We start from the raw sequence: 24,034 nt of genomic DNA, 5'->3' as shown, positions 1-24,034 counted from the left end.
GGTCTATTATATTTGGAAGAGCCTTATTGCCTCACATGGAGATGGAAAAGATTCAAGCAATGCAGGATGGAATTTAAATAAGAGAAGCTCCCAGAAAATGATGGCCCCGGACATCATCAATCCCTGTGAGAGTCCTGGAGGCTGAAAAGCAATTATGAGAAAAAGGTACCTAAATTTAGAGGTTACTAAATTTTGTCAGGACCATCTCTCTACCCAGGAGAAGTGAGCCATGACGTGCCCAATCCCATCACTCCAGACCTGGACAGGTTAATTTCTTCCTCCAGCAGTGGAAGCTCTACACCTGCCTTGATTTACTACCCCAATGCTGGTGCTTCCCAGCCAGGAAAAAGAGCTGGTTTTATCTTTGGTGGATTTCTCAAGTCAGATAAATATCTGTGCAGATCTGGGATGCTGGCTGGGCTCAGGGTCTGGCTACATTAATGGGTCAAGTCCCACCTTTCTGCTCTCCTGATGCAAAATGCAAAAATAAGTTTCTCATGAGAACAGCACAGCAGGTCAGGTCAAGGTCGGCTCGTGGCCCTGCCAATGCCAGCAAACTGATGTTTAAGGAAAAAGTGCAGAAAAGGGCAAGTATCTAAAAGTGAAGGAAGGGAAGAAGCATCTAGCAATCCCTCTCCAAACACTGTGTACAGTGAAAGCAGGCCTAGAAAATCCCATCCACAGCCACCCCACAGCAGAAAACAGGGTTGAGCAGCAGTTCCTAAAAAACCTGAGCAAGTAATTTTAACCTTTTGTTGCTCTTCATCTGTGGAAGAGTCATCTGATGCCTGAGGGGAGTTTCCAGGGCTGTTCCTTCTAGCATCTGCACCTCCATCTGCAGCAGGTGGCACTTCCAGCATGGGCACCCTGGAGACCCCATTCCTCCCAGTCCCTTGCTCCTCTGGCCTGGAATGGGAACAGGTGCGAGAGCGGCTCTCCTGGGAGAGCTCCACAAATTTCTCCAAAGCACTGAAGAAATCAATCCTGTCTGTGCTGAGGTCTGTCACTTCGGGCTGAGGGTTTTGTTGGAGACCTGGAGAATTTTGGTTTGGGGATTGGGAGAAGTCTTTTAAGCATGAAGTGAATTCTTCCATGGGAACCAAGTGCACGTTCATATCAGGCTTAAGGGCATCTTTTTCTAGATCGTCCACTGTCAGATCAGGAAACTCTGTTATTTCCAAGGGGTGCTGGAGCTGCATTAAGGCCTCAGAAGCATGGCAGTTGTCAGGGGGGACAGAGTCTACACAACACCCTGCTGTACAGCCATTGATATTGTTCAGGTTCAGCTTGTCCTCCATCTGCTCAGCGTGGAAGTCTCTGCAAGTAAACTCTAAGTGGATCCTTCTCTCCTTCACACACACGTCCTCAATCATGTTTGTCTCCTCTGGGAGCTGCTGCTCCCTGTCCAGCTCAGCTGAGTAGATGGGAGACATGGGCTGCTGGTTGTCATTGGTCTTGGCCTCTGAGATCTGGTCAGCTGAGGTGGTGATCTCTTTTTTGTTCAGCTCCAGCCCAGCCTTGCAGATGGGCTCGTGGTGATCCGAGAGGTCGCTGTCCGAGTGTGAGCGCCACAGTTTGTTGTGCCGCTGTTTGCTGTGAGGAAGGAGAGCAAAGGAAAATAGTGAGGGATTTCTACATAGCACAGCCAGATCCACCTTGCTGCAGGAGGACACAAACCAGAATAAAAACTGTACCAGATGCTGGAGTCACTGACCACAACTGTGGCTTCACCTGAACAGGCAAGACATGCTGCTGGAGAAGTTGATCCATAATGAGCCACTTTCCAGGAGCTAAATTCCATGGCACTATTCTGCTCCACACACCCCTCCCTAATCCTCAGCAGATCCTGTTGGATCCGTCCACTCAACAAATACAAGAATTTGGTCCTTTGTCAGCCAGCACTTTTCCATTTGCTAGCAGGTAAGCAGTGACCAGAAGAGAGAGAAGCCCTTGTCCTGGACATTGAATAAAGTCCAATTTCCCTCATGGTTCCCTCTCTGAATAGCTTCAATAACTGGCTCTTGTAACCAAGGGATAGGGTGGGATGAGTAGAGGCGGGTGTGTGCAAAAACACACAAGACATCCTCAACAGTAAACACACAGCCCAAATTACCACCCACCTTCCACAGGAAGGAAGCTCAGAACTCCTCCAGCTCCTGGAAAGCCCCTTTAGGAAAGTCTGAGCCATCAAAAAGCCAAGTAACTGCCAGTGGCATTGCATCACCTTCCTCATCTCCACCTGCCAAAAACTCCAAGCCATGCACCTGGGCTTACAGAGAGCACTGCAGGCAACTTCTTGCCATGAAATGCCAGAGCTAGCCCAGGCTGCCAGGGTTTGCAGAGTGGCCACGGCCACAGGGATGTGTTTCCACCCATTGCCCCTAGGAGGAACACAGAAACCACAGAAACCTCCTTGGAGCTGCAGGAGATCTTGCAAAACCCCTCCAGTCCCTTGCTAGCACAAGCAGGTGCTCCCAGACACATCCAGTGGCCATGGTAAGTTAATTAACAGATGGTACTGAGCTAATTACCATGTGCCAGTTCAGTTGTGGGTGCCCAACAGCTAAGGAAAATAATCCATTGCAGATTTAGTTTTCCAACCCTATAATCAGTGACAACCTTCTCGTGTGACACAGGGCAGAATCAGGTCCTTACACAGGAGAGGAGGGTCAAGATCAGAGGGCAATGACACTGTCCTGGGGTGCATTTGCTCTGTCTCCAGTGGGTTTTGGAGCAGTTTGACACTGGCAGCAGAAACAGCCTTGTCCCTGAGGCAGGTTCTTGCTTGGGCTCTGCATGGAACATTGTCTGACATCTCTGCTCATACAGCCTGAGGAGCTGCTGGTGTTTTCTGAGGGCACTTCAGTGCTCAAATCCAGCTCTCTGCTGCACATATGATTTTGAAAATGAAAATTACCCTCCTGTGGGAGCAACTGGCACAGATCTGAGGACCAAATGAGATGCCAAGCACCACTGGCAGAGGTGTGCTGTGCTGTCTTCCAATCTGACACCTCCCTGGTCTGAAAATCTGCATGAGGTGCAGGGTCAGGGAGCAGCTCACTTCCCTTCCCAGAGCCCACAGCCACCCCTGACCTCCCTGGGCAACAGTCCTGGTGCAAGCTGGTGCTTGTACCCACACCAGCTCTGCAGCAGGAGCCCCCACACCTTCTACCAGCTCTCCAGGCATGGGCTGTTGATTCACAAGCTGCACAAGGTACAGGAGATCCCAAACACTGGTTTCCTGTAACTTATCTATACCCAATAACAGAAACAGGCCTGGCTCAGCCTTGCTGTGTTTATCAACAGAGGGAGAGGACAGTTAAACTAACCCCAGGAAGTATGACAGTCCCAAAGAGCAAAACACACTTGTTGTGACTAAAAGCAGGCAGGGGGTTTTCATTTTACAGCTGGAAAACATATCCCAGTTGCTATAACCCCAGCACAAAACTGTAACTGGATAGTGCAAGCACATGGCTGCCCTCACATACCTTCCCCCTGAAACTGGAGCAGTCACATGAGTGTCAATCTGTTGTTTTTTGTTTGTTTATTTTTGGGTTTTTTACCTGTCCTGGAATACTGCAGCAATAAACAAGGCACCCAGAGGGCAAAGCTAAATATCACAAAGAAAGAGGAAGAAAAGCAGCGTTGAGCTGAGAGAGGAAGTGGATAAAGAGGGACAGTTTGTGCAGCATGCAGAGGCCATTCCTAGCTTCAGTGAAGCTTCATTTACTGCAGGCTTTTTCATCCTACACAGATGTAACACACTGCTCCTGCATTTTTTAAAGCCTCACAAGTAATCCTGTTTGTGCCATTGTACAGGGACTTGCAGAGTAGGTCAGGAGCAGGGCTTCAGTGGAAGGGAAGCCACATGCTATAAATGGTGGCAGCAGGAAAGATACACCTCCAAAAAATAAATTACTGAAAGACAGGGGAAAATAATCCTTAACCAAAATGTTTGTACAGGGTGGCTTTGCAGGCATGTCACCAGCTACCAGATTGGCAGATTACCCAAACCAACTGCCAGGCTCAGGGCTTGAAGATGTGAGATACCAGCTGTTCCCACACCAGAGTTCCTCACAGGTGTTCACCAACCTGTTGGTGTGTTTTTCACACCCAAAAAGCTTATTTTTCTCCATCCAATCTAGAGCAATGAAATGCAATTTCCCAGTCTGTTCAATGTACACCACACTGGTCAGGTCATCTCTGGCCCAGAGTTAAGCACTGACCTTTACTAACTGGTGCCAGCAGCATGTTTGGTGTCACATGAGGCACCCAAGGCAGGTGTGGTGTCTCTCTCAAAGGGTTTGAGTCCAGCAGGGCACTACTTTTTAAAATTGTCTATTCCATGTGATCTGTCTGGAGATTGGATACTACTTGGCTGCTTTTTAGAAAGAAAGAGGGTCACTATGGCAGGCAGAGTTTGGAGAGCAGGAGAGAAGAAGGCAGGCATGGAAAGAGGTGGAGGATGAAGAGGAATAAGTTGGGAGGAGCCCTGAGGTTGTTTACCTGTGCAGAAAGGGAAAGAGGAAGCACAGTCCAGTGCCCACACCAAGGATTTGGTGTAAAAACTGGGAGTTAAGGGAATCCAGCCCTGGCCCAGTAACAAACACAGTCAGGCTGCTGGGAACAGGTGGAGGGCAAAGGAGGAAGAAAAAGTTACAATTACAAAGAAAGGGAATGGAGGACTTTGCAAATGGACAGAACAGACATGAAGGGACAATATCAAGCAGGGGACAGAGGCAAGAAATGTGCCCTAAAGACAGCACATGAGTGACCAAGCTGCTGTAATTAACAGCACATAAAACAATGGCTAGACTCGACTTTAAAGCTGTTTTCCAATATAAATGATTTATATGATAAGCAAGCATCTCCCAATGGCACCAAAAAGCTTTGAAATTTACTATTTACTTTGGTCCAAACCTGCTAAGAGCCACTTCCTGCAGCAGGAGGTTCAGATTGGGTAACTCTGCTGCAGATCTGTTACCAGGCAAAGCACACCAGGATCCCAAGCAAAATACCATAATCTGGCAAAACAAGAGTATCACTACCTCTTTCCTGCTGATCACGTGAAGACATTGCTTAACACAGCCTAGAAACATGCAATATTTATGTCTTTTTGCTAGTCAGGTGATAGGCTTGGGATTACAACACATTTGCCCATACCCAGGCCCAGCTCCAGACCAGCCTCAGGACTCCAGGCAGGAATAAACACCACTGTTGCAATGCACAGAACATCCTGTCCCCTCCCCTCACACCAACACTTACCAAAGAGATCTAAATAAAACCAGACCAGCTGCTGAGGAGGGGCATGTTCAACAGGGAACTGCGAGGAGACAAAGCGAGTTCCCTGCCAAGTGATGTTACAAGCAACAGGGACATCATTTATCTCTGCTGGAGCCTGCACAGCTCTGAATGCTGCACTCAGATAACACTTCATGGGATGCTGCTTTCCAAAATCCAAACATCCTAGAAGTCAAACAACCTCCTTGTTACACCCCTTTTCCCAGCCTCAGCTGACAGAACCTCTCCTAAGATCCCGAGCTTGCACAACACACTGACACAAGCTCTGACTAAAAGAATGGAGCCAACCACTGAAGTTAGGCCTCCATAAGGATAATCAGGACCATCCCCTCCACTCACCTGGCCAGCAGGATCCCTTGGTACTCCTCCAGCTGCCTCATGAAGCTGGGGTTGGGCTTGGTGACAGTGCGCCGCTCCTTCACGTAGTCGTAAGCCCTGTCCAGGTTCCAGCCATATTCCTTCATGGCATAGGCAATCACTGTGGATGCTGAGCGACTCACTCCCATCTTGCAGTGCACCAGGCACTTTGAACCATTTTTCCTGAAGTGAGAGAAAGAACAAAAGAGGATCATGAAACAGAAACATCTGACAAGCTTAAGAAAACAGCAATTTCTTTACCGGTGCATTAGCAAACATGTTTTCAACACTGTGGCCACAGCTGGAGTCTGGGATGTGATCTGATAATCCAATTTACAAACTGGAGCAAGACACACAAAGAAACTGAAGAATAAGATCTTATTAATATTCCTAAGAGATTTTGTTACAACAGCTCTTCTGAAGCTATTATTGCAAAGTGGAAAAACACAGAGATACAGGAAAACTTTGAAGGCTGGTGTGGCATCCTTGAGCTCAGCCTGAATGGCCCACTGGCATCAAGCTGTACTCCAAGTGAAAAGAGAGCTTGTACCACAAACGTGGTGTCACAATTCAGAAACACATCCCAGAGAGATATGGGACAGTTCAGGGCAGCCTCTAGCACAGAGATTCTATTGCAAATCACAAAATGAAAATGCTGTGATGTTAGGTAGGAAAGGAGGAAAAGCAGTTAAGAGAATCAGCAGGAAAACAAAATGCTTAGTATATATCTTCTAAATGTGTATGTTATGTTTTCTGAACATACTTACTTTGCCTTGGAGATGAATTTGTAGGTATCATTCCAGTAAGCCAGAAGATCTGTAGCTTCTTCATCATAAACCCGGATATTGTGGTATTCAAAGAGCCCAGGGAAGAAATTATCTATTTCTCGAGTCACATTCAAAATGTACCGTACTCTGCATGGGAACAGCAGAAACACAGCCAGTTCAGAGAGATGCACTGCTACACTGCAGCCTGGCATTGCCTTGCCAAGGGCATTTGGAAGTGCACTCTTGAACAAAACCAGGGAAATCAGGAATTAATGTAAGGAAGCAGCAGCTAACACAGACAATAGGTTTTGCTGGGCACTTCAGAGCCTGATAAGAGATCCACAGATAGAAACTTCCTCTGCACGATGTCAGGTCTCACTGCCCACCACCTCTGTTCTACATGTCAGCAACACTTGTGCCACAGGGGCTCCTGCAATTAGTGTCTGAACACCTTCTCCAAGCCCCTTTGTGAATCTCTACTGCATCAAAACCACAGGAAGACGGAAGACGAAGCCTCCCAGTAACACCAGAGCTAAACAAACACATCAAATAACTACAGAGAGATGCAACAGACAATGAGCCACTGGGGAGGATTTATTTCTTATCCCTAAATTTTCTGGAAAGGGAACTGCAAGAGAAAGCATGTGGTATTTATGTACACAGCACTCAGTATTTTTAGCCCTTACTCGTAAGATGCTTATGAAATGCACTTGTGCTGGGATATCAGGCAGAACAAGGGCACTGCAAGAGAGTGACATCCCTTTTCCCAAGCAGGTATGAGATCACTGGCAATCAAGTAGGACCTGTCAGACTCAAGGAAACCACAGCAGACCCTGAGCTCACCAAGAAGAGTCAATTCTTCCAGGCTGAATTTCTGAGGTACAGAATTACACTATCAGTTCAGCAGCGTGCTAAGTTTTTTCCAATGATTTGGCACAAATAAGCCAAACCCATGAATAATTATTTAATTGCACAATCTTGGTGCTTATAACCATGGTCTAGAGAAAGGACAATCCAAACTTGAAAAGCAGAAATGGCAGGAAACAGAGGAACCAGCTCAGCCTGAAAGCTACAAGACTTTACTTCCTACTGGGCCCCCACTCAGAGGAACAAATGCTCTTCTCCACATTTTCCTTCCTGCCACAGCCTGGAGGGCCAAAGTGCCTCTGTAATCAGTCCAGAACCATGGGCTGGGGCTGAGGGCACAGAGCCAACTATGCAGCATGCAGTTCAGTAATTGCAGCTTTTTACTACTTATAGCTATGAGCTTGCTGCCTTCCTTTGTTCTCCTTGGGAACGTTAGTCAAGGTCAGAAGTAAGACTCTTTTACTTTAGGGTGCCTGTTTGTGGGACAAGGAGTTTGGAGGAAGCAAGAGCTTGTATGGATCTGCAAACCCTTAAGACTGACTCAGGTTACACAGCAGGTATGGAATAGAGTTTGTTGCATAGAAAAGTGTTAAGGCCAGGCTCTTGCTTTTCAGCTGATGGCCTGAAGCTACTCACCCTCTGTTCTGCAAATCTTCCAAATTGGAGGCATTCCATTCTGAGCCCTGCAGGGAAAACATGCAAAGGGACACATCAGGCAAAAGGAAGGCATGGCCAGGCAACTGGTGGAGGAAGGGGGGGTCACCAGTGAACCAGAGGAAGCTGACCAGACAAGGGCAGGAGAGCTGGGGGTCCTTTGAGCACAGGGGTACACAAGTGGTAACCAGGACTGATGCTCAGCACTTTCTCACCCCATTTACCAGATCCCTTCTGAAAGAAGAAGCAGCTCTGCCAGCAAGAGCCCAGCACTGTGCTGGCACTTCCTGCAAACTGCTGACAAATCAACCTCAGCAAGACAGGACCACTCCACCCTTTCCCTAGAGGCTGGTGCCAGTTCTGCCCCACAGAGCAGAAACTGCCTGCATTTAAAAACCATCCAGGTGCTCTCCATGCACAAAACACCCATCTTGAACATCAAAGGCAGCAACACCTAAACTCACTTGGGTTACACCTTTTCTCTGAATGTTCAAAGCCTGTGTGAGCAGAGAAAGGAAGACATTTAACTGACTCTGGCTAGGGAACCCTCTCCTCTGCAGCACACACAGGGCCTCCATGCTGCCTGCTTCTTGCTCAAACACAAACTTGACTGAGGACAAAACCACTCATGCTTCCTTCAGAATTTAAGGTGCACAAGCTCTCTGCTTCCCTGCCCTAAAATGGCTCCCAAATGGAAAGATGATCCAGATGAAGATTATAATATTTACTCAGTTTAATGTGGTCTCCTTCAGTCAAGGAAGAACAATTTAATTCAGGCCTGGGAACCATTAGTTTCTACAGGTAGGAAGAACAATGCTGCAGGGGTGAAAGCCTTTTTTCCTGTCCTTTGATCCACAATTACCAACATCATCAGTTCTCTTATTTCCTGCTTAGTTCTTTCAGCACTCCTTAAATGGGATCCCACAAAGTTCTTGCCTCCACCTGGAAGGAAACAGCTCCTTGCCTTCCTGAGCCCTCATAACACAACCCTGCCTTGCAGCACACATGCTCCTGGGTGAAGCTGGTGCCCAGCCCCAGCAGCACTGCTCCTCACCACAGCAGCTGCTCTGCAAACACTTTTATTCCACACATTAACCACAGCTCTTCTTGGTGCTGCCTTCAAGCCTTGTTTGAAAGGTTTTCTCCCCATTAAATGCTGTCAGAGCCAAGACTCCAAACCCTGTAACAGCTTTTGGCCAGCACCATAAGCCTGTAACAGGTCCCTCTCCTTATAACACATAGTCTGCAAAAAAAAAAAAAATCCATTACATCGTAGGTACTTTCAAGTTTCCTGGTTCTACCCTAACGTGATATCCTGGGAGTGCTCACATTAACAGAGACCATCCCTTCTGAGCTGAAGACTGGGAGAGGCCCTCTCCATTTGGAAAGACCAGCTGGTCCAAGAGGAATGGCTTTGTTTAAAGTTGAGCCAACCTCACAGGCCAGACAGCCCGACCAAACCTGTGTCCGTGGCTCCGGGGCTGGGAAATCCAGCAGAGCGCTGACTCACCAGGAGCTGCAGTAATTAGACAGGCCCCAGCAGCAACTAAGCAAGCAAAACATTAAACAGCAAAATGTTTATGTTTCCTTAAGTGACTTATCTGCAGGATTCTTTGTTATGTTACTCTGTTCCTCCTGGATCACACAAACTCAGAGCTTTCCATGGTACAAGAGCATCATTCCACCTGGATGTCACACAGCTCCCCTCCCTCTTTGCTGTAGTTATGTCTTTCCCAAACATAAGAACTTGGCATATGAGTATCTTGGACAGTTAAAGCCATAAAGTGTGTCTTATATCAATAGAAACAGCTCTGAAAATCTCTTAGAATTAAGACCTTGTCCCTTCCATCCTGTAAGTACAGGATCTAGAGCTTGGTGCTACATAGCAAAGTTTAGTACAGCCAAAAAGCCAGGTTGCTCTTGTTCATTACTGTCTTGCTGAAGAGCATGTGACCTCAGGATCAACCAACCTCTCCTTCAGAATTCCTTTAACTTCCTCCAGGGGCACCTGTGTCAAACAACTCATAGTAAAAAGTGTTAGGAGTGTCTACTTTTGCATTCACTGTTAGACTCACCAAAAAGACATGATCAAATATCTGTGTGGGGCTGTCCATCTGCCCAAGGATCACTATCATTTCATTGTCAATGAATTCTTTGAACTCCCGTAGGTTGCACACCATCTGCATCTCCAGCTCCGTGCGTATCTGAATGGGTAGGAGGGACACAAGGAAGTCACGTGAAGCTTTTGTTCTGGCCTTTCCTCAGAGCTCTTTAGTTTGTACAACAGCATTTCCTGCAACCTCAACACTCACCTCTTTTGAGGTGATGTTCTCCAAATCTTTCTGCATCATGATCTCCCTTAATTTCGTCTTAATCAGCCGTTCTGTGCGTTCCCGCTCAGTTGGGCTGTCAGAAGAAAGCAACAGAGTCACTGGGAGGGAAAACAAACAGGATTCATGACACTTTTAAAATAGGTATAGACTGGACACTCTGTAGTCTCAAACTCACACTACTTCCCTCAGGCATGTCCTCAGCTGGAGGGAATTCAGGTGACAGTAAAGCCCAGTTTAGATTCACAGTCGTATATAAAAGCCACCAACTGAATGCTCCTAATCCATTGTAGTCATTCAGAGAACCTCTGGTATTTGGTAAAATTTAAATTGGGAAGGCTGCATTATACCCTCTGGAGCAATATCTAAGCCTCTCCCTACCTTTCTTGGAAAGGTAACAGCTCCAAAACTCCTTACATGGAGAGACGAGGGCAGCTAAGCCTCTGCATTCCTCCCGCCTCTGCTGCCAGGAGCCTTATCACCAGCTGCAAAAATAGCCTGAGCAACACCAGGGGAAGCTGCAGCAGAGCAGCAGCACAGATCTGGCTCAACCAGCATCTTTAGAAGGGACTCAACAGTGACATCTCCCACCACCTTTACCTTCTTCTGGAAGGCTGCCAGGTTGGGGAAGGCATGGATGTTACAAGTGTTCAACTGGTGGTTCACAAATAAAAATCATGGAAGATCCTGGTTCTTTTAACCTCATGCATTATTTTGTGATTTCATTAAGAGAATGCTGTTTAAGTGTCCCAAGCAAATAATTCAATTTCAAGGTGCCACCAGGAAAAGGGTAGGTGAGATAAAATTTATATACAAAAAGCTACAAGAAAATATTAATCTGTCAGCCTGCCAAGGCTTTTCAGCCACCCGCCTTGTACATTAAAAAACAATCAAGTGTGAAGACTTGTTCACAGCTGAACAACTGCTTAGCATCATTATTCACTCACTGGACTCCAGCAACAGGAAATATCGGAGCATAAATCAACCAAAGGCACTATTATCCTGGGAAAGCAGCTGGGGCCAGTGAAGTAATTACAAAATGGGCAAGTGAAAACCCTCACACTTGGCACCACATCTGGTCACAGACCACTTTTCAGGTTATATGGTATCAGTACCATCAGCAGTTACTAATGACAAGGGTGGTAAACCTTGAATGTTGGTACAGCCTATAAATTTTGCCTTTGTGAATTGTCTACCTGTTTACCTCAGCCACTGTTTTGGACCATCTATCACCTGATACCTCCAACTAAATGTTTGGGTATCTGGGAACCTACACATTGTCCTGTTGCACACTTGGTAAGCACTTCAATAGGACAAAAACCTGCATTCCTCTTTGCCCCCATTTTTAGGTGTTTCAGATGGGTGAGATGAGGAGGTTTCTGAGCTCACAGGCTCAGAATTCCATACATGAACACTTCACTTTGCAAAAATGAACTAAGGATAAAAAGACCACGTTAGCCTAAACACGTGCAAAGACACATACCAGTGTAAGAGCAAAGTCCAGAGGAACCTGTTCCTTCCAGGCCTGGAACCAGAGGACAAAACCAGCAGAGACAAGGCCGAGGTACACCACACCTCTCTCACCAGTAACATGGGACTCACCTTGCAGAAGCAAAGGTCTGCAAGCCTGAAGCCCAAGGTAAACAACTAAACTGAAAACATAGGAGGAGGAGATGCAAGGGAGCCCCAGGAGAGCTAAACTTCCAGTGCTGGTGTTTACCTAACCACAAGTTCACTTATTACATGAACAGGAAGCCTCTCCTTATTAATCCCTAATTAAGAGCAATCTCTTGTGGAAACCTTCTCCTCATCTGGGGACAGTCAAACACTCAGCAGAGGCAGCAAAACTTACACATCTGTGAAGAGGGCGGGCGAGTCAGGCCGGTGGGACTGGACATCTTGCATGGCATTCCACTCGTTGACTGAAGACTGATCAGAGTTGATGTGGCTCTCATAGTAACTGACCCACGTGAGGAAGAGGCTCCCTGGATAGTAATTGTTGCTCCGTGCCACTTCACAAGCCTTGTGCAAACTCTGCAGAGCAGACCTAGCAAGGGAACAACACTTGTAGGTTTATTGTTTCTTCCTCAGGCTGGTATCAAGCACTAAGCAGCAGCCAAGTGCAGGATGCTGCTCATGTCCCATCAGTTGGTACAAACCCCTGGCACTGTGCACGAGGCTGTCCTGCAAGGCTATGGATTCCCACATGCTGCCAGAGCTTGCATGTCTTAATTGAAGCATGCCAAAACAAGCTTGGATAGCAGTGAAGGTGCTCACAATTCAGAGGGCAGAGGCACTCGTGTCTCTGATTCCAAAATCTGCTACAAATACCCAAGCCCTAAATAAGATGCACAGAGTTTGTGTCCAAGACAGGGTGCTGACAGCTCCTACTGTGCCATCAGCTGTCCTGTTGCAGGGCAGGGACACCCAGGATTCAGACATGCACAAGCAAGGGCTCAGGATTGCACTGAGATGTTTACGTGTCTGCCCTCTCTAACTGCACGAGGGATGTCAGAAGTTTCTACAGCTGCTGCTGGGAAACAAATCTCCCTCTCCCTATTTTTAGCTTATTTTAAATCTTTGACTGGGATCAGAAGGATCCAGGTCAAAATCACTGGGGTGACAGCAGCATCGCTGACAGGCAATGTATTTTTGCAATGCAAAGAAGCTTGAGCCAGAAATACTTTCATGATCACTACATGAACCACCCTAAAAAGAAAGAAAAATGCAAGCAGATTCTCTTTCCTTTATCACAATGAACACATCTCAAAATATTTCAAACATATACTCAAAGCAATGTGACTCTGGGTTCAAAGCAGCACTCCATTACAAAGAAAATTACCCTATTCCTTCCTGCCCTCAGCTGAGACAAAGCTGCTGTTCATCAGCACTTACATGGCTTTTTCCCTTTGGTACCAAACTTCCTTCCCTGTCTCTGAAAGAAACTTATGGCTGCTTAAGTAGGTCTCAAGATAACAGTAATGTAAAGCAGCACCTGGTTTTTAAGAGCTTAAGCAGCCAAAACACCTGGAAAAAGGATCACTGGGATAGCTTGCAGTAAGTACTTACCACATGGCCTGTACAGACACGGGCTTGAATATGTGCACCCTGTTATCTGTTGATACACTGAACCCTCTGGTGAGAAGAAAAAAGGCACAGTAAAAATGTGTCCCAAAAGTCACTTTTTAGTTAATAACTGATAGTCTGTAGCACATTAGAACAGCAAAGGTCTAGCCCTATGCATACACTGCTGAGTTCAGCTAGCAAACAGATCAAAATAGCACACTAAAAGCTCTAAGATAACTTCTTTAAGCAGCTGCTGTTTGGGAACGAAACTAAGACAGTGGGACAGTGCTGGGCTGTGCTGTTTACCTTGGCAACACAAATTCAGTGCCACAGCTGGGAGCAACAGAGTCCAGCTAAAGAGATCCTGGGGCAGCTACCAAGGAAAGAAAAGTCATTCCATGCACTGCACTGGGCAGCCTGAGCAACTGGCACAAACAGGAGTCTGCAAGTCAGGTGTCTATTTGGCAGGGAAACATCATTCTTGCTTTATATTGGGCTGAGTGCTGCCTGCTGCAAGCATGATGGAGGAACACATAATAGGATCCCTTTAAGGAGCTTTCACTACACACCCACTCGCCAGTAAAAGCTCCTTTACTCCAGCTTAAACACACACATAAGCCACTGTCTCAGTGCATGTTTATTCACAGATAAGTCAATTACTGCTGTTCCCTGCCACAACTGCTGTGATTGAGAGCCTACTATGATACAGGGCAACAGAGGAGGGCTGCTGCACTTGAGGGGGCTCTGCAAGCACTGGAATCCTTCCCCATCCACCTTCTTCTAAGTTGTATTAACATAGAACACAAAAAAGACACTCACCCATCCCCATCCAGGTGGATCAAGGTGTCACTCCAGAGTGGCAGCACCAAGCCCATGGTACACGTGCTACTGCAGTGAGAAAGAAAAAGTCAGTCTATCTACTACAGTACCATGTTATCATTCTAATTTCATGGCAATAGTTGCATATTTTTGTATTCATAAGAAAGAAGAAAAAAAGAAAAGTTCCATTGTTGCTTCTGTGACAGTGCCAGTGCTGTTCTACAGAGGCCTGGCAAGGATCATTAATCAGATTCACTATCCACTATCCTTTCAAGCAAGCTGAAAGGGTTAACACACCCAGGAGAAGAGCAAACAGGATCCAAAAAACACTGAACTTTGTGCTCCAGTCAGCTCAAGCCTTTCTTTACAGATTAATCCCTCTAAGGCTCAAGAGGTTTGGTTCTAGCTTTGATTTTGCAATCCACAGCTTTATTTTCTTGTTTGTCCCTCAGCCACAGCTGCTGGGGACTGGGAGCAGAGCAGTGCAATAGCAGGGTGACTGGCAGCATGGCAGGTTGGCAATCACAGCCTATCACCTGTGGCTGACTTCTGACCCTTCTCTGCCCTCCCACACCTCAAGAATGAGCACAACAGCCATCCCACACAGACATCCCCTGGCAATCCCACTCCTCTCTCAGCTGCTTTGCTCTCTTTGCCCTCACAGTCCCCTCAGTTTTCTGTAAGGCTGAGCAAAAAGCCAAGTTAAAAGCAGAAACCAAGCAATGGAAAAAGGCAGGGGCGGGGGAACCCAACACAACCTGCTCTAGGGTGTTAAATGAAAAGAGCTGAATCTCATAAAGCTGCAGAATTGCACCACAATCAGAGCAGCATCTTCAAGAACTGAATTCAACTGCCTCCTGCTCTTATGCTTTGCACCAGGTGTTCCCAGATTTCCACCAGTTCCATCACACCTGCCAGTCTCCAGCTTAAGAGAAGAGTGGGAAGAGGGAGACCAGGCTTTGGTGGGTCAGACAGGGAGCCCTGGAAATGCACATGCCTGGTGCCCAGCACCAAGAGACACTGCAGCATGCAGCTATTTCTGTTGACAACATGAGATGAGCTCATGGAAAGTGTTTTTAAAAGGCTTCCCAAGGTGGCTGGGGTATTTTTAGTGATACTGTTCAGCGAGTGCTTATCAGAGACCATAGCAACAAGTCTACATGGAGTTATAAATACTGAGTGGGCTCGGGGAGGGCAGATCACAGTGACCATCCAGAACCCCAGCAACTCCAGCAGAAAGCTAAAATGACCCTGCTATGTTATTAGAGACTGAATACCAGTGGGCTCTCAGTTATCAAAGGTGGCTCCGCTGGTACATCACAGCCAACAGTGAGTTCCAAGCTCACAGCAACCTGTGCAAGGACAAGTTATTCTTGCCCCAAGGCAAGAGCATCTCTGAGTTACAGCTGTGCACACATGTGCAGAGAAAGGAGCCAGTGGCAGCATCAAGCTGGTCCCCCATTTTAGCAGGCATCACCCAAGCTCAGCACCCAAACAAAGCATGGTGGCTGGTGTGACCAGCAGGCAATGTTTGGAAGGCAATTTCTTAACCAAATAGTTCAAAAACATTTTCTATTGATCCTGCTAACTACCTGGAAGTAATTTATTCCAACTAGTGTCCAAAGCAAGACTCATTCCTGTAGCAGCTGTGCTGGAAGTAAGCATGAGTATGAAAACTTCCATAGTTGAATAACCAGATAATTGTCTTCCAACAGAGGCCAAGATTTCTTTAAAAATCTAAGAGAGTGCCCACTGTCCCCTTCTAAATGTGAAGCTTCTGCCCCTGAAGCTGCTGGGTTGCTGTCACCTGGCTTACAGTCCCTCCAGCAGCAAAAGTTGCTTCCCAGCCACATTCTGCAGCCTGTGGAAAGGTCAGCAGGAATTTAAATGAATGAAGCAGAAGCACTAAACCCTGATGACAAACTGCTGCCTGGGGACAGCACATGGTGTGCAAGATCTGCCATCACCAAACCCAACACAGCCATCAGGCCTTTGTGCCATGACCTTGGCAAGGACATGCCTGACAGTCCCTTTCTTATTACCTGCTCTCCTGAACCCTGAGGTCCAGCTTCCTTAATTGCAGCTTTTTCTTTCTTTGCATGGCATTTGTCCCTGTCTCTGGTGGGCAGATGGAGGTCTTGGGGACCTCACCATTCAGAGGCACTGAACATCCTCACAGAAGCCTGAGGCTTGGAGGAATGAAGGAAATGCTGACCTGCACTGTTGCTTTCACACCACCTCCTCTCAAGAAATAAAAAGGCAATTCTGGACCTCAATGTTAGGCTAGAAAAGCTGACGCTGCCTATCCTCAAAGAACACAGGACACCAGACAGTGATTTCTCCAGTAAACATGATGTGGGGGTGAGCACAAGGACATGCCCACGTGGACACTGAGTACCTGTCATTGGAAGAGAAATCCATCCCTAGCACGATGCTCTCCTCTGTGTCTTGTCTGCCGTTGGTGGACACCACCACCATGTACCTAGTGCGGTTCTGGTAGGTACTTTCCAGTCTTACAGCCTGAAGAAAAGAAGGGCAAGAGATCAGCAGTGCAGTCAGCAAAACACACTTTATTACTTTTACAGGTCACTTTTTCATGCTGGGTGACAGGTGCAGAAGCAGTGATGCAGTCTGGACTGGTAAGGATGTCCCATGCTCCTCATCTGGGTAAAAAGTGCTGTACTCCCACTCAGTCCTTCCTCAACAGCTGGAATGTTCCTGGGGCACTTCTGCACACCAGGCCCTGCTCTGTCCCACCAAGGCTGATTTTGAACAATCTACAGCCCTCTGACTGGTCCCAGCCCAGTGAGCTTCATGGACCATCTGTGAGACAGATGGGTGTTGAACCTTCACCTTCAGAGGGCTTTGCCCCAAGAACCAGAGCTTTCCTTTACACTACTGTGTGCTACAACAGCTCCAATGACTCTCCTTCCACCAGCTTCCCAGGCAGCTGGACAGACAACCAGGATCTAATTCATACATGGTTTCCTGCTGGCCCTTTGAATTCTTCTGGCAACTTTCCCAGTGCAGAAGCAACAGTACTGCCTTACACCTGGCAGGAAAAGATATCCCTATGACTAAGCTGTATCCTTCACTGGTTCAGATTGCCCAGGAAAGGTGAAAGTCATCATGCCTCGTTGCTCCTGACATATTCACTTGTACCCCAGTGCCAAAAGAGCTCTGGGAGGACTGGTGGTCAGCCCAAAATCCCCAAATCAAACACTACTGAGAGCATTCAGAGGGTGGTGGAACTTAAACTGTGCATGTCAGACCAATGCTGAAGGTCCTGGAAGGCTGCACTGAGGTGAGCTGTGACTCCAGAAGCCACGAGGAAGTGAGAATTGAAGGGACTCCAGGAAGTCTTGCAGACAGACTGCTGGCTAATGAGGAGCCCGGGGAAGGGAGCCCAGCACTGAAAGTTTTGCTTATCAACACTTGCAGCAGGCAGATTTTACTTGCAACACTTTTTGGACTCTGTTCCAAGCTGTTTGCAGCTATTTTAGTCACAGCATCCCAACCAGAGAAACTAGGACATCCCTAGAAAGGAAGTGTGTTAATTCTGTATACTAAACCTTAACTTTGGATGGCCCAATCCAACCCCAAGACTCTGTCTGGCCTCAGTGTTTACCACTTTGTTAAACTGCTGCTTGAACTTTGAGCAGGGCCTGCAGAGAGCAAACACGGGCGAGAAGGAGCCATCCCAGCCCAGCCTTGCACTGGGCTGTGGACAGATCCCTGCCTGCTGCAACAGGACCCAGCTCTTCAATTCCCTGCAACCCAGTGATTGAAGTTTGAAATGGTGTTTGACACCCTTCACAAACTGCACCCAAATTTCTCAAACACCAGCAGCCCTCCTGAGCCACAGGTTGTGTAGACGCCTCTTGGTGGCCCTCACAGGAGGTCATGGCTCAGAGACCCCAGTTTAAGCAGCCATCCTTAAAAAAGCTAAGAAATTAGCTACTGGGTGAGATCTCCCAAGAGCAGGCTGCTTTTCCTAATATGCTCCTTCAGTTGTTCACAACTTGGTCTTGAGGTCAGAGCAGCACTTCTCAGTGTACAGGAAACCCCCTCTGATCTTCCCAGAGCTTTCCTGTCCACCAGCTGGGGAACCTTGACCACATCATGTGGTGTAGTCTACACCAAATGTTATCCAGTGCCTGGCAGCTGAACAGAGCTCACCATCCCAGCAGAGTGCTCTGTGGCAGGGAATGCTGAGCACGGCAGGGAAAGCTTCCCAGTGGCATTGCAGGGAGCAGCAGCTCTGGTGATGGGGCAGAACAGCAAGTGCAGGCAGGAGACAGTGTTGACAGAGTCTTCCAGACTTGCCCAGTTGAACCAAAGACCAATAGAAACTACCCAAATGCTGATGCCAGCAGACAGCCGTGCTCTGTACAGCCAGAGACTGTGCCCCACCCCATCTCCTTAGAGTAAGTCATGCTAAAACCAGCCTTATTTTCCTTCTTGCTCCTTGAGTCACTGGGATTCCTTTGGAAACACGGAGGATCAAAGTGGTCAGTCCTTCAGGGTGCAAATTCTCCCCAAGATGGTTGTTTCTAGAACTAACCACTTGTGGGAAAACAGAAAGGTGCTCTTCAACCTAGAAGAGCAAGTAATCACCAAGGTCTTGGTGGTTAAAGTCATTATCTACATTAGGAACCAAACCTCAACAAGCAGTACAGACTTGCCTAAAAATGGGAGCAGACAGACACAGCTGCCCCATGTCTGGGGCATCCACATAGGAGTTTCTGTTCTGCTTCTCTTGAGGACAGTCCAGCAGCAAGAGGATTAACAAAATCTAACTTACTTTGCTAAACCAATTTGGCCAGCAGTAATGGGAAGTCTTGATGCAAGAGTCTTTAGAACAGGGCAAGACAAACAGTGAGCAAAGGTCACGTAGCTACAGGCTGGTAGGGTGGGATTTTCAGGGGCCACTTAAGAGAAATAGGGCATGGCTTAGTGTGAGTCTCTGGGTTCAACACTTACATCCTTAGCACAAAGTGGAGAACCATCATTGGGTAGATAACATGTTTTGCTAAGTTTACTGGAGTATTAGAACAGCAGAATTGACATTGTAAACCAGCCAGCTTCACAAGTTACTATTAGAGCCCCAGAGTGCCTACTGAACCACAAATGAATCTCTACCCCTTCCATGAAGTGCTAGATCTCACCTGCCAGCAGGAGCACACCAAGTGCTCTGATGCCTTTTAAATGAAGATATTTGAAAACCCAGTCACTCTAGGGAGGATGGCCTGGCTTCAGGGACTGTGATGAGATGGAAAATTATTTCTCAACCATCTCATCTACACAGAGCTGGCTTTCTCCTCATTTTGAGAAGGTTATTTGTAGTCTGGTCAAAACAAGCCATCCCCTGTAGTCCTTTCAGGGCCAGCCACATTCTTCCTAAGTTTTAGGCTCACCTGAACAAAAGCCAACTTTATCTTCTGCTGCATTCTTGTATCATCAGAAGTATGATGTGATTTTTCACCAGCCCTTATGAACAGCACATTCCGAGAAGTTCATACTGACCTTTCATGCTCCATGATAGTAGGTGTGTTTCATAGAGTAACACATTTCTCATGGAGATAAATGATTTGAAGACAAAAAAGCATGTCCAACTTTGAACTCCCAGCTCTGCCAAGCTACAGCAACATGTTCAATCACTTTGCATTCTTAACTCCTTTTCCTCCTTCCTACTGATCTTGCACTGGTACTATGGCTCTAATCCTGCTCTCACAGAAGGCTAAAAACCTCTGCCAACAGCTCCAACAGAAGTAAGAGTTGTTCCAAATTTTAAGTGTAGGTTTTCAGAGGATTAGATTCCTCTGCTGCCCCCTGAGCTGTGAAGCCAGCCCTCCCAATGACAGCAGCCAGCAAAATGAAGAGAATGCATTTCTCTCAGTACTGTTTATATTTCAAATCTCATTTGTATCTGCTGTTTTATGAGAGAGTCCATTGCCACCCTGCACACCCTTCGTTCGTCAAGAATCAATTAAATTCAAGTAGACTATCGAACTTAACCTCATGCAAGATTTCAGCATTCCAAATGTAGCTCTGGACAAAAGGGTTTATGTCTCAGCCCACAAAGTCCTTATTCAGCTGTTAAGGCTAATTTGTCCCAAATCACACAATGTAGCCAGTGATACTGCTGAACAATGCCTTGTTCAATAGCTTCCAATGTTCTAACCCTGGCTCAAATTCTGAAAAGCACTGAGAACCCCCATTCCCATCACTTTCACTGAAATTTTAATGACAGCAAGGTGTGCCTGGCAAAGTTCAGGGGAGTAGGTCCTTTGGCTTTCTTATGGCAAATTATTTCTGGGGGTCATTTGGGAAGATAAAACGTTCCATAGTAACCATGGGTGTTTCCTAGCTATACCCATCTCCAGCACAGCTCAGGAGGATTCAGCAAACCAGAGGTGCTGGAATAACACTTGTGATGCTGGCAGTCCTTCTATGGGCAGGCGTTGCTAAGATGCACCAAGAAAACACAGGAAACAAATTTCAGGCTACTGAGTGATGAAAGGTGCAGACACACTGCAGTCATGCCTGGCCTTGTAGAGCACTTCAGCATGTCCCAGGCAAATTCCTCACTGCTCACATTTGGCTTCTGGGGCTCTTCAGGACATCTTTGATGCTATGAACAGAATGCCTCATTTTCATTATATCATTATAGGAGGCAACAGCCCAGGAAAACAGAAGGCCAAGGTTCAGTGCAGGTGTGTGGCCACATGGAGATCCTACAGGCTCCCACCAGTTCAGCCATGGCCTTTTGGGGTGCCCCAAGTCAGGAGAGCAGAGTGAGGAACACAAATGAACTCTCACAGAAGGGCAGCTGCTCACTCACACTGGTCAGACATAAGCCACCTGCTCTTGATTTAACCAGGACACCAAGATAATTTACCCATCCTCTCTGGCAATTGTTACACTATTCTTGAGAGCACAGATACTCTGTACTCTCTTCAAAGACAGCCTTCTAGTCATACAATTTGTGCCACTGAAAAACCAAAGCTGGCCCTTCACAACTTGCTGCTTTCCTACCTTTTGGAGGTTGCAAAGATTCCCCAAACCTGCTGACAAAACCACTCCAACACAGAGAGCACTGCTTCCCTGAGTTACACAGGTGTATTTGCCAAGTGGTGCTTAACCTCTGCATTGGTTCACAGGAGATAAGCACAAAGCCAACCTACCAGTCTGATGTTGTCTTCTGGGCGGAGCAGGATGAACATGGCCTGCAGGTGCTGCTGGAGATCCCCTGCGGGCAAGAGGGCAAGGTGAATGCACAAAAATAGTTTTACATCACATGCGAGTTTCTGGCTGTACAGCCAGAGCAAATGTCCACTGAGAAACCTGACACGTCACCAGCAGTGTCGTCACTGTCACTTCCACCCTTCAGAGTGGGGAGTTTTGTCATCTCTTAGTCAGCTGCTCTTTGCTCATGGTGCTCACCTGTTCCTGTGTTACCGTGTTACTCTGCTAAGTCCTGTTATCTTTTTTAGCAGAAATAAACAGTGTTTCGTAGTCTTTTTTCGTCTGACAATCTAGGTAGGAACAAACCCCACCCCTGGTTCAGCATTTCATTCTACCACATGCTCCAAATCAGAAAGCTGCCATTCATTTTATACCCTCTTATTACTAAGTGAAGAACTACTACCCAGGCAAAACTATACTCTCCTTGGAGTGAGATTTAGTCCTGCTTTACAGCAGCTCATGCTCACCTTATGCCTGTGAACCAACCCCACCCAAAAGCAGCTAAGAACTGCCATCTGAAAAATCAAACACCTACATTTTTTTTCCTAGAAAACACTTGCAACACCTATCCTGATGAAGCTGAGGAAAAGTAAAGAAAAATTAAATTTAGTGTATGACTGTGATTTTAAGTCTTGTTAAGAAGAGACAAGTGTCCCAGGTTCCTGAAACATCAAGCATTTCAAAGACAAAGCAAGATGATTTTCTGTCAGCACTGCTGCACTCATTTCTCAGCACTACTCCTGGCATGTAGAGAGCCAACATCACCCCCTGAATACCAGCCAGCAGCAACACCTTCTGCAAGGGGCTGGTTTTTAAATCATTACATGGAAAATTAATCTGCATTCCCAGAAAGCAGAGTGCAGGGCTGCCAGGTGGGTGGCACAGATCAGCAAGAAGAGGAGCCTTTACTCTTCCACCTTCCCCCACAGCCAGGAAGTTGAGTTTAGGCAACATTGCAAGGAGCAAATATTCAGCAGTATCAGCTACAAGATAGGAAGGCTGGTTAATCCCCCTGACCTCCCTTTCTGATTCACCAGTGGTGCTAGAATCCATGTTATTGCACAGACTCTCAGAAATAAGGAAAGCTTGGATATGGAGCAGCATCCAGAAATACCAAAAAAGGGAAGGAGAAGAAAGAAAAGGCTGCCCAGTGAGAGTACCTGGTTTCCAAATGGTTTCTATAGCTGATGGAAGAACAAGGCTGAAGGGCTGAGCAGCCCCTCCCTGGATGGAACAGAGACAACCCAGCATGGAGTGGGTTACCCAGGACACTGCAGTCCCTGCTCTCCTCTTCCTTCCTCCTTGAAACATACTTCAGCATATGGAGAATGAGTCAATGCACTTTTAACTGGGGGTGGGAAAATGCTGAGCCACTCAGCAGTGCCAGAGAAATCTCAAAGTATCACCGGCAACAAGCACCTGAAGCTGCTTCCTGCCCGTGGACATTGTTCCCTGTGTGGGAGTGGCTGGCACGAGCCTCCCTAAATAGAAATTATTTATGGAGATAGGGTACTCAGGAAGGCCAAGTCATCTACCAGATGCTTGCTCTGCCACAAGTGCCATGGCAGGATCTCCCCACGTCAAGACCAGTGCAAAATCCTGACAGCACTGCTCAGTTCCAGCTAATAACAAACACTTTGTTTTTTAAATTGCTGAGAACTTCCAGTCAAAAAGCAAAGGTCCCCTTGCACCTCCTGCCCACAGCCTGGAAGAGCTCAGCAAGTATTTGACTCATGAAGCATCCACATGGCTTAGTCTGAAATGAAAGATGCTTTACTCTCAGCTTTTTCCCTCTCTGAAATGCAGCAGTTCTCACTTACTGCTGCCAGTAATTCAGGGACTATCTTAAGAGCCAAAGTTTCTGGGATTTAAAAAAAAAAAAAAATCACCTGGACTACTGAATTATCTCAATACTTAAAGAGAGGAAGTTTCTACAACAACCCTTTCTGCAAGGCTCAGCCAAGGAGCTCCATTATCCTTCATCCTCAGAAAGTTTACCACACTCCTCCTTGTTTCCCTGCCAGCCTGGGGATCTCCAGAGCTGGAAAGTAAAGGATTACTTCCTTGGCCAGCTTTAATCAACTTGCAGGGTTTTCAGCCCCAAACACATAAGGCACTTTGTAAACTTCCTGGATTAAGAAAAACCAAAGGAAAGGCTTCAACATGCCAGAATCAGCACAAAGATATCACATCCTGTCCTGTGAAGAGCTAGCTTTGCTGGCACTCATGGCAGGGCTGCTGCTTCCTATCCCATTGTCCTGTGCTGAGCAGATGCTTTTGTTTCCTCGAGCTGGCAGGCAAGGTGCAAAGCATGGGCAAGGATGGGATCTGAGAAGTGATTCACAGTATTCCAGAGATGGCAAAAGCCCCAGGGAAGTTACATCCCTTTCTGGCTCCCTCCAATGTTGTTTGTTGTGGAAAAGCAAGCCCACCATCCCACAGAAGTTTGCCAGGTGGCACAGGACCACCCAGAGAGAGGAATATGGACAGCTGGTGCCATATCTAGCCAATCTGCCAATGATTCCCATTGATGGAGGTGTGATTAGAGAAATGGGTGTGAGCATTAATTATTTCCTGTTACCCATTCACTCTATATGCTGGATTCTAGCGCCTCTGATGAATTAA

The 24,034-nt window shown here is 46.9% G+C and overlaps 1 protein-coding gene across 3 annotated transcripts in view; it reads right to left on the bottom strand.

The window, feature by feature from the left end:
* Positions 1-24,034, bottom strand: part of SSH2 (slingshot protein phosphatase 2) — an 89,827-nt gene that overhangs the window by 6,496 nt on the left and 59,297 nt on the right. For all 3 annotated transcript variants that reach the window (XM_079325385.1, XM_079325387.1, XM_079325386.1), the window contains 11 exons: positions 21,349-21,413; positions 16,560-16,681; positions 14,162-14,230; positions 13,346-13,411; positions 12,129-12,323; positions 10,259-10,352; positions 10,022-10,150; positions 7,929-7,975; positions 6,426-6,572; positions 5,641-5,841; positions 750-1,593 (listed from right to left, as the gene is read on the bottom strand). In XM_079325385.1, the coding sequence (XP_079181511.1) occupies positions 750-1,593; positions 5,641-5,841; positions 6,426-6,572; positions 7,929-7,975; positions 10,022-10,150; positions 10,259-10,352; positions 12,129-12,323; positions 13,346-13,411; positions 14,162-14,230; positions 16,560-16,681; positions 21,349-21,413 (1,979 nt within the window). The remainder of the gene's footprint in view (positions 1-749; positions 1,594-5,640; positions 5,842-6,425; positions 6,573-7,928; positions 7,976-10,021; positions 10,151-10,258; positions 10,353-12,128; positions 12,324-13,345; positions 13,412-14,161; positions 14,231-16,559; positions 16,682-21,348; positions 21,414-24,034) is intronic.

Source organism: Erithacus rubecula, assembly GCF_903797595.1.
Source record: "Erithacus rubecula genome assembly, chromosome: 22".
NCBI lineage: Eukaryota > Metazoa > Chordata > Aves > Passeriformes > Muscicapidae > Erithacus > Erithacus rubecula.
This window is presented reverse-complemented; position numbering and strand designations above follow the sequence as displayed.